Source organism: Telopea speciosissima, chromosome 9 (assembly GCF_018873765.1).
Source record: "Telopea speciosissima isolate NSW1024214 ecotype Mountain lineage chromosome 9, Tspe_v1, whole genome shotgun sequence".
NCBI classification, from domain to species: Eukaryota; Viridiplantae; Streptophyta; class Magnoliopsida; order Proteales; family Proteaceae; genus Telopea; species Telopea speciosissima.
Window position 1 is genome coordinate 51,774,231 of NC_057924.1, and position 10,667 is coordinate 51,784,897.

The window sequence follows — 10,667 nt, forward strand, 5'->3', positions numbered from 1 at the left end:
GAAGGATGGTGCAGAACTGAAATGTTCTGTTCATTGATCACACTTGAGAGAAAGTTTTCTATGGGGGAAGGGGGGGAGTGTACCGCCATGAAAGGCAGTATTGCGGTAATAATCACCCTGTTGATGCTACCGCATGTGCTTCCATTGGCTCCCACTATGCGTAAAACAATTTATTTAACATAATTCGAATCCAACTACAATGCCAAATGGCATTTTGAGAAGTACCCAAGTGTAATCCTTCAATACCCTCGTGGTCACCAATAAAGATTCATCATTAGAGTCCAAACAAAGAGGGAATCTCGGAGTCCATGAAATCAAAATAAATTGCTTAGTTTGATGCCTCCAAAAAAAAGATGTGGACAACACAACACTGAACGGGTCTTACGGATCCTTCTAAGTTGTAGGTGTTAGCCTCTTATAAAGAGTCCATAAGAGGAGAAGAAATTCTTATCGTAGAGAGAAAGAGAGCAGAAACGAAGATGGCAACAACAGAAAAAGGAGCTTTACAACAAGAGAAGCCAGCAACAAAAGACAGCCCAGGAGATCCAGCTCAGGTCCTGATCTAAAGATTATATCTTTTGCCCTATTTTCTTTTCTTCCTTCCATTAATATTATTATTTCGTTTTTTTGATAGAGTGCTTCAAATTTATTGTTTAATCAAATCTTTGTCTCTGGGACCTGGCTCTCCTCCAGCAGTGGCGGGAGCTGAGGATCCAGCCCAGCAAAAACAGGGGAGGGAAAGGTGGGGGGGGGGGGGGATTGTCATTTCATATGGGTGTCCGCCAGTAAAATAACCCAAACACCCCTGTTTTTGCTGGGCTGGATCCTCCAGCTCCCATGACGGCTGAAGGAGAACCAAAGACCTCTCTATCTCTCTCTAGAAATTACTGTTTGTTGAAGTGTTTTCATTTCGATAATATATGCAATTGGTTCAGTTATCATAAATCGTCATTGTCAATGTCATCATTAAGTCATTTTAGCAACACTATCATCCAAAAAAATACCTTCACCATCAGTATCAGATCGTCCGTATCGGTATTTACAAGCCACCCATTTCATATTATGTTGATATTGTATTGGTGAAACGGTACATACTAGAGCTAAAACAGTCAAAAAATCCCATTTTTAGGAAAATCAGGGACAAACTTGTCCAACATTGACAAATCCATGCCACTCCATATCAATATTGTATTGGTTTTGAAGGTGTACCCGATCTGACATCATGCACTAAAACCATGGTAGATGGAGCAATAGCAAACAAGGTATTAATAAGATTGATTATAAATCGGACTTGAACAATTAGGAACCTAAAGTGTGTTTGGGCAGTTGGGCTTTCTTGGACTCAGTTCGAGCCCAAGTAAAGGTGTATGAGGTCAAGCATGAACCCAACCCAATCTCATTTTGGGTCTGGCTCACCCAAGCTGACCATAATAGTTCAAGCAACCTACGTTTCTCTGGTTTTCTTATATTTTGGCTTGGGTTTTGCTGGGCTCAGGAGGATTTCTCTGGTTTTTGGGGAACCACTGGCTCACAATACATGAAAAACTTTAGGACCTTAAATACCTTTATGTACCAGTTGGGTCTCTACACCTAATAGCTTAAGCTTTTTGAATTAGACATTTCAATATAGTATCGAAGTCACTAGGCTCATTATATTAATTAAATTTTGGGGCTCTGTTCTCTGTGCCGCAGTGTAGGCTGGGCCTAGGCACATGGGGTTGGGCACAATGACCACCCTACCCCCCTGAGTGGCAAACCCATGTGCCTGGGCGCAGCCTGCGCTGCGGCACAAAGAACATTCTCCCTTAAACTTTTGTGTATGGTCAACACCCAAAAGAGAAGGCAACATGTGAGGAGAAATGGAGAATGTTAGGAATAATTATACATTGGAAAACTCTGGGACCTTGGATGCTTGATATACCAATGGAGCCTCGATCTCCACCTTATAGTTTAAGCTTTTGGAATCAACACTTCAACAATATATGATCCTAGATCTGAGTTTTTTTTTTTTTTTTTTTTCCTACTGAGTAAAAATATATATTTCAGGAGAATAGCCAGGAAAGTTATCCAAGGGAAAAGACCCTAACAAATGAATACAAAATTAAGCCACAACTTAAAAGGGCCCAAGGAGGAGGGGGGGGGGGCATAACAATCTATAAAAATGGAGAATATGCCAAAATATAGGGGAGGGGCAGAAACAACCATAAAAAAGGTGCTGATAATACAACAAAACTAGGGGGATGGGGAGAAAAAAAAAAAAAAAAAAGGAGGTCGCAAGATGCCTATTTCTCTAAGTGCCAGGGTAAGCAGTACAATTACGAAGAATTTTATTTTTAATCTCGAAAGAAATTATGTCCCAGATCTGCTCAATGGTACGATATGAGGATGTCCATATTCTTTTATTTATTTTCCACCAAATATGATAAATCATTGCATTGAAAGACCAACTTTCTGTGAGTGTCACAGGGAAATTTACCATTAAAATCATCTGATATCCACCTCCATTCATTAGATCTGAGTGTTTTATGAAACTCTTGCATCAGATTAGCTTATTTTAAAATTATTTTAATTCTATATAATTAAGTACTTAATCTGATCTATGATAACATATTAAGGTTACATTTTTGCATTTAATGTTCTATTTGTCTCTGGGGTTTGTTCTTTTCAGCTGGTTGGTAATGTTAGCCATGATAAGCTCTGTGATACCATGCATGAGAAGTACCAGAATATTGATGGGGAGCTAGAGGATGAACTCTTTTCTATTTCTGCAACAGAGCATGAGACTGCCCTTGAACACCCAAAATGAAGATTTTCCCAAAGATTCTCCTAAGCCTACTTGGGGTCTTTTAGCTTGTAAAGGAATCTTAAAAAGCATAGCAAATCTTCCTTTTCCAATCCCCCCCCCCCCTCCCCCTCTTCTTTTTCATCTTATCTAGCTAGCCTGTTTTGTGATTTTATTTTTCTTAAATAACAATCAAATTTTTAGATTATTTTCTTAATTGGATTGCCTATCAAATACTATCAATGAGTTCATAGCCCATTTCCGGTTCAATGGCCGAAACCGGTTTTTTGTAAACCCAATTCCTAAATCCATGGTCTTAAGAGAAAAATATTAAGATAATGTAATGTCAATTTGATTATGTTTGGAGACTAGAAGGTAAGTGGTCGATTCGCCGCATTACTGTTAATTAATTATTTTTTAATTAACCCTCCCCAAGATTAAGGAAAGGAATGAACATCAATCATTGAAAGTACTCTACTAATCTTAACATTTTCATCTGATCCTAATTGTTTATTTGAAGTGGGATATAAAGAATTGAATATGATGATGAGAAAAACATCTTTAATATGATCAAATCTGAAACATTGGAATACAACTTGTGGATAGAAGAACCCTTAAAAAAATCTGACCATGAACTTAAAGCCACTAAAGGCCATATTATGAGGTAGGACCACTTGGCCATAGCTTTTCACCTTTCAACATCCAGAAAGAGGAAGGAAAAAGATAGAGGGAAGAGAGAATGAATGGTTCCTATTAAGAATGTTATCTGTTTCTCTAGTTGTTGGATCTTTTTTTGATAATTTAGTTGTTGGTTATTGTTGTGGGTCTCTCTCTCTCTCTCTATCTCTCAAACCAAACCAAGCTCTGGCACTCATTGACTTACTACATATCCCAACCTGCCCAGAACCAATAATTTTGATTCAGAGATCAAACATGTTCAGTATCACAGTAAATAAAATAAGGGAAAATAAATAATGAAATATATCTTATAGAGAGAGAGAACATCTTTGGGTGTCACTGTTTTGCCATCATCCATGAAAGGTGAGTAAGGAATCTTTGGATGGTAATGACAAATATATCCTAAAATTTTTCTTAGGAGGCAGGAAGAGGGCTGGGGAAATTTTGATTCTTTTATAAGTACCACTGGAGGAATTTAATATTTAGTGGTATCTGTTTTCTCCTGGCTAGTTGGAAAGATTACACCAAACATCATCAGGTCCTCTCCTTAGATCATCAAGATCAGGTTGTGAATATAATAAGGAAGAGAACCAATTTATACTGATTCTAGATCAAAGCAAGTGGATATATCTAATATACAAAAATGGAAGATTACATCAACATTTGAGGAAAAAAATAATGAGATTTTTTTATTAAAATTTTAAAATAATAATTTTTAGTGTGTCCATGTTCATCTCCTTTGCTTGTGGACAAGTTGGGGTGAACTTGAATTGAAATATCAGATAATTAATAAGTCCCCATGAACCCTGTCTGTTGCTGAAGATCTGTAACCAGGTAGTATGGTTTTTAAAGCTCTTATTGTATCCATAGAGCAACAGTTGGTTCACTAGCTTTAATTTAATTTTGTTAAGGGACCACTGACAACTAGCAAAACAATTAGAGTTTCTTCAAACAGGAGACTTTTATAATGTTTGGTATATGAGAAGGGTTTTTAAAGTGTATGGCATAGAGGAGTGCACCAATGAGAAGCAACAAAATGATTTCATACATGGAAGATCAACGAGGTCATTTTTTATAAGGCTTGGAGAACCTTTTCCCTCGATATATGTATATAAATCTTTAGGGAAAAGGTTTATTGCCTGATCATGTGGCCCCTGCACCAGCATAGGGGCCAATGGGAACACACAGGGGCATCGATCAAGCAGGATTTTTCATTTTGTAGGGGGGTATGACGGGCATTTCAAGGGGTCTGTGTGTAGGTACACAGGCTGCACTCGACCATGCATACTTAATTTTTTGCCCTATTAGTATACATTCTTTTTCTTTTAATGTGGATAAAATCCAATCATTTAACATGTATAATTGTAAGTCACTTTAAAATTATTTTGAAAATCTTTTGTTACCCAACTTAAAAATCTTTCAAAAATAAGACAAGGATCAATCAGAAGAAGGTTAAATCTTGACAATATACTCACTATTTGCATTATAAATGTTGAATATGAGAAGAAAATGAAAATCTAACTCTGTAGATTCCTTCTGGTGATTGGTTTAAGGAAGATATTAACCCAGTGAATTCCTTCTGATGATTGGTTTTTTAAATTTGAAGGGATACTGTAGGTTCAGTGCATATCTGCTTCCAAGATCAAGCTATGACCAAACAGGAAACAGAAGGTACAACAAATGGTAAAGTTGCTCCATTGTGACGTAGAGGTCACAGGTTCGAGTTTGGAAACAACCTCCCCGTGCAGTGGCGGTAGGGCTGCGTACATTATGACCCTCCCCAGACCCCGCAATGGCGACTGTGGGAGCATCGTGCACTGGGTAGACCTTTTACTCTTTCAGTATGACATGTAAGAAATTTCATAGGTGAGATGGATCATTTGATCAGTTTCATTCCCCACCATGTACCCCCAAGAAAAAATTGGAATGTCAAGCTATGGTAGCAATGATTATTGACAGTAAATCTCCCAAGGTAAAACGATTCCATTAAACAAGAATATCAAGTCCACTAAGAAGAAAAAGAGGTTTGAGAGATACGACCAGGTGCTCACATATTAGAAACAATTACAGATTTTGTACATTTCCCCATATAATGAAATTCATACAAAGAACTTTGTTTCCAAAACTTCAGAAGGGTAGCTCAGGATAATTGAACCAAAGATCAACATAGTTACAGCTCAAGTTTGAAGCTTGATTGAAATATTCTTAAGACTTCGCTTTCACCGTTTAAATGATATGATCTGTATGGATGAGATACTTCACCCCTTCTCTTGCAGTAGTAATCATGGAAGTTCAGTAATTGTCACCAGCATGTACAAATAGTTTAAATACTCCGACTGGTCCATTGCTGCACAAGGACTTAGAGGAAGCTTCGATGGCTTCAAGTTATGGGTGTGTTACATTCACCCTGGGGACCATCTGCATCAGATAAGCATGAATTGTCGGAGGTCAACCTGTTAACATCAGAGAAGATAGCCATTATAGAAGCCCGATCGGGGCTTGCATTTAACCAGTTCTTAGAAGATCAAATAACAAGAATTATAACATCAAGGCAACACTATGGGCCATGTAGTTTTTTCTCTCATTACATGGAAAAGTTTAGAGGTCATGTGAATTGTGATGGGATGTGGCCAAATGTTCATCCAGTAAGGGATCTTCATGACTAGCCATATATACTGTGCTGCCAGCCATGTGACCTATTCACTACACAGAGACCATCTCCCCTTTAGCAGTGAGCAATTGAGCAGAAACATTTCAGTTTCTAAAATGATTGGGTAGGAAGGAAGCAAACAAGTTGATGCAGTCTGAGAACCCAAAGGAGTGGCGGGGTCTTTGTAATGCCACTTAACTGCCAAAAGTAAATATTCTTGCTCCATGATATTGCTTAGGTATAGGAATCATTAATGTAAATTATCCATTTATAAAAAGTACCTGACTTTTAGCTTAAAAGATAGGTATGATTTCATCCAAACTGATGCCTCATCCATTACATATCTAACCTAGCTAAGAAGTCAAAATTCCCCTTTAGAATATTAGTTTCTTAACTTTTGATGTCATTAAAGGAGGAAACAGTCTTACCCAGCTTGCTGCCTTGAGTATTGTCGATAGGAACTCCTCCATTGCAGGGTCCACCACTAGTGACAGGAGGAACCATTTTATGGCCTTGAGGTACCATTTGAGAACCATATCCAAACATATTCATGGGCTGTAAGATGAATCCAATGAGATAATTAGAAAAGTTTCTTCATATAGTATCGCTCACTAAACCAAAAGATGTGTCTCAAGGCAAAACATATAGGCTAGAAACCTGAGGAGCAGCATGCATGTGCTGGAAGCCCACGTAGTGTGCGTACTGTTCAGGGAAATTGGAGTTTTGCATCTGGTTTTGAAAATTAATTGGATTCAAAACTGGAGGTGGACACATCACTGATTGATTTGGTGCAGAAGCAGCTATTGCTTGATCAACTATTGGGACCCTTGGCAATTGCATTGGATTGTGCAAAGAAGGCAAGGAAGGTGGACCAATTCCCATACCCATTCGGGACATGTAGTGTTGAACACCAGGAAACATCATTGGCGCCATTCCGCTCCCCATGCACATTATCTATTACAGAAGCCATATGGAAAAAAAATAATTAAAAAAAAATACGAGTAAACAATGAGAATAGCTCTGGATTTTTAGTATGTCTTCGCACCCCGTCCTTTCATACTTTTATTTATGTACAACAATCCTTCGAAGTTTTTCTGAGAGGAAAGATGAGAAGAAATATTAATATCAGGCACTGACTTCTAACCTGAAGTTGTAACTGAAGTGATTTCAAGTACTCAATCGCCTCATCTAGCATTGATGCTTTGTCTGACTGTAGAATGAATATTAGATCAGCACCAGAGTAATCAAATAAGGAACTTACACCAACAGGAGCACAGTAGGCTAAAAATATTGAGAAATTGTTACAAAATGTATATTTTATTCTCTTATTTTTTTTAATTCACTTTTACAGCTTTAGATCAGACCTGCAACTTAAAAATCGTAATTTTTTTTTTTCATTTAAACCTTTTGTTCTGGATGTGTCTCTGTGGGATGCTTTGAACCTTGAGCCAAAAACTTCATGTTCAACACTAAGGATGAAATTTGACAACTATGGTAAAATACAAATAACCTAGCTATGGCAATTGGGACTGAACTCCACCCGAATATTGTTTCCGTGATGCAGCATCGATCCCAAGACCAGAGAAAGAGAAGTTACATCAGTTTTGGAGCCAATGCAAAATGTTTGTAAAATCCCTTGAAAGTTTAAAGGGTTTCAATCCAAGAAACAATGATGAAACAGAACACCGCCTTGCTTGACCTTTAGCTGAAATCCAACAATTTATAACCAATTCTTGCAAGCAGGTATAGCCCTTGCTCAAGTGATAAATTAGATGAAAAAACAGAGAGAAAAATTAGACCTTGTTACAGTGTGGAATAAGCTCTTGCAGTGCCCTCATCTTCTCATTGATTCTGTCCCTCCTCCTCTACATTACAAAAGAGCTACCATAATAATGCCATTCATATGATCAGCAAAAATAAATTTATAGGTTATTATCTATTGGAACTTACTCTTTCTGACAAATTATGGACCTCAGCAGCACGGCTCCTGCGAGAAGACCCAGTTCTTTGAACTGGCTTATTTGCCTCAGCTGATTCAAATTCTGCCTCCTGCATGACATAAATGACAACATTAGCTAAACATTTCCACTACATTTGACATGAAAATAGATAAGAGATACTCTCATTTTGACAATAACAATTTACCTCACTTTGATACTCAGATTCATCAGCATCTCTGCTCTTCCTTTTGTTACTAGGGGTACTAGTGGACTGTTTGCCTGCTCTACCAAAACTGCTCCCAGATCCACAGGAAGATGAAGTAACAGTTGGCTCAAGGGAACCTGTTTGCGCTCTGTCACACTGAACAAGCACTTTCTTAGCAGCTTCTTTGACTGGTTGGGGCAGTATACCAGTTGCACCAGCCCCATTACTCGAAACACGACTCAAATCAGCTTCATTTACAATTTGGTTGCTGCTGCAGTGGCTTGAACCAATAGTCAGGGCTGAGTTGTCTCCAACCTCACCCCTGATTACTTTTCCTGGTCCTTGCTCCCCAATTAATCCTTTTGATGGTCCTAAGTCAGTCTTGACTGGCTTTGAAAAGTGAGAAAAGTTTACAACTCTTCTAATCTCACCCAAGTTAGGGTCTTGCGGAGTTGGAGGAGGAACTTGCAATCTTGGAGGAGGCATTGGATTTGCAGATAAACTAGGATCATTTGATTGTTTGAAAGTGGGTTGCTGTGATCTTAGTGCTCTGCTAGTGACGAGTGCATTGTTCTCCTCTGCGACACCAAATTTAACATATTTATCGGCTTCAAATTGTTTGACTGGCTTATAAACCTCGGGGTGATTGGTAGTTGGAAACTCATAGAAGAAATCAGAGAACTCCTTTTCCAGAGAATCTTCAAGTGGGTATTGGATCCATGATGCAGTCTCATCTTCTTGAATCAAATTGCTTGAATTTCCAAAAGACCCAATACCCTTGAACATGGATTGATCAGTCTTCTGAACTTGTTTGGATTCATTAGCAATGAGACCTGGTTTTCTATTTGTTTGGCTTTGTAACACTACTTGTCCATTTCTCCACAAGAGCTCTACAAGCTCATGGTCAGGCCTGTGGATCAAGTCAAGTATGCATAAGTCACTGTATATAACAAATAAAAACAGGTTTCATCTATCTTATTTTTCTTTTAAAACCTATTTTCAGAGATAAACCAGCAAACTGAAAGTAATAGCTGCAGTTTAAACACACACACAGATTTGACACTCACCCCATGGATATCTTCTGGTGTCCCACCGGAAGGAGATCACCTTCCATGTTCCAACTGGGGACGCAGTGGTTCATGGCAGACAGTAGTTATTCTGGAAACAAGAAAAGATGAGGAAAAGAGCAATCAGCTCAAATAAAGCAAGGCCCCTTACTAAAGGAGTTGTAATCATGATCAAAAAGCATTGTACTGAACTTTAAAACTAAATATAGTAAAAGATCAGAGCACCAAACGTACATCATAAAAGAAGAATGAGGATCAAATGCAACAAAATACAACTCCACAGAGTAATCAAAACTGCCATTTTCAAGACTTTTAATAGGGAATTTGAAAGTTGCCTTGAGAGAGAAAAAAAAAGAAGCAATGGACAGAAACCCAACTTATCAGAACCACTTAAAGTAGAATTCCTTGGTTTCAGATTCCCCCAAACAATCACCAACAAAAAATAAAACCCAAAAAAGGTAAATTTAGGTGGAGAAAGAACAAAAAGGAACTTAAATGCACGTATAAAGTGTAAATTTTAATTCCAACATAGCCAAATAAACTCATTTGGGAAATAATAACTTGAAGTAAATCTAAGCGGGAAAACAAAGCAGAAAATAAAAGAAAACAAGAAGAAAAAAAAAGGGGGAAAAAAGATAGAAGAGAAATATTGCAACTAAGAAAATATAATAGCAGCATAACTCACACAAATAAAATAAAACATCAAGTATGAATTTCGGAATCACTGGGTCATTTGTATATAACTTATAAAAAAAAATTGAAACCAAGAAATAATCCACCAGAGGAAGAAAGATAAGAGGCAAAATCAAGAAACCCAGCTAGAAACAAGCAAATTAAGAAGCAGGAGAAACCAATTATCATGTAAGCAAGCATTCTTTCAAACAATTACCAATCTATATCAACCACTTTGCGGTTTTTCAACAAAAACAGAAATCTATGAAATAAGAACAGAAACCCAAAACCCCCAAAAACCAAATTAAGTAAATAAAAGAACAAAATCAAATCTACCTGATTCAGAGCACTTTTCTGCTTAGCTTGCAGAGGAAAAATTCATCCAGTGGTCTCTATCTCTCTCTCACTATTTATCTCTATCAATAAAAATGCTCAATAGTGTGTAATTAGTGTATGAACCTTGAGCTTGACATGAGTGTTTTATCTATAATTAGAACCGAAGTCGTCATATATAAAAACTGATTGTGATGGGAAGAATTTTCATTTTCTACAGAGACCCTTCTACTAGCAGTTGGCTTCCATGGGTGAAGGAATTTTCATAACAAGACAAGAGGATCTTCATTACTTACTGTACAAGTCACCCCAAACACCTACAGTGAGTCATCAAATCTGA

The 10,667-nt window shown here is 37.6% G+C and overlaps 1 protein-coding gene across 2 annotated transcripts; it reads right to left on the reverse strand.

Annotated features, from left to right (window-relative positions):
* Positions 1-5,485: 5,485 nt before the first annotated feature.
* Positions 5,486-9,739, reverse strand: LOC122640378 (transcription factor PIF5-like). 2 transcript variants are annotated; one of them, XM_043833545.1, is made up of 9 exons: positions 9,704-9,739; positions 9,323-9,419; positions 8,256-9,165; positions 8,061-8,159; positions 7,910-7,975; positions 7,255-7,320; positions 6,768-7,064; positions 6,539-6,665; positions 5,486-5,878 (listed from the first exon to the last, which is right to left on the reverse strand). In XM_043833545.1, exons 2-9 carry the CDS (start codon positions 9,394-9,396, stop codon positions 5,841-5,843), a joined length of 1,677 nt encoding a protein of 558 aa, XP_043689480.1. In that variant the 5' UTR covers positions 9,397-9,419; positions 9,704-9,739; the 3' UTR covers positions 5,486-5,840. The 2 variants fall into 2 exon arrangements, with proteins under 2 accessions (XP_043689480.1, XP_043689481.1); XM_043833546.1 differs by having other exon boundaries at positions 5,486-5,913.
* Positions 9,740-10,667: the final 928 nt, after the last annotated feature.

Bases quoted from the DNA above. Each gene is read 5' to 3' on its own strand.
- LOC122640378 (XM_043833545.1), bottom strand. From the start codon at position 9,396: ATGAACCACTGCGTCCCCAGTTGGAACATGGAAGGTGATCTCCTTCCG. The intron at 7,321-7,909 runs GTCTAATTTTTC...TTCATTCTACAG, and splicing joins TTATTCCACACTGTAACAAG to TCAGACAAAGCATCAATGCT. The intron at 5,879-6,538 runs GTAAGACTGTTT...TATCTGATGCAG, and splicing joins TACTCAAGGCAGCAAGCTGG to ATGGTCCCCAGGGTGAATGT.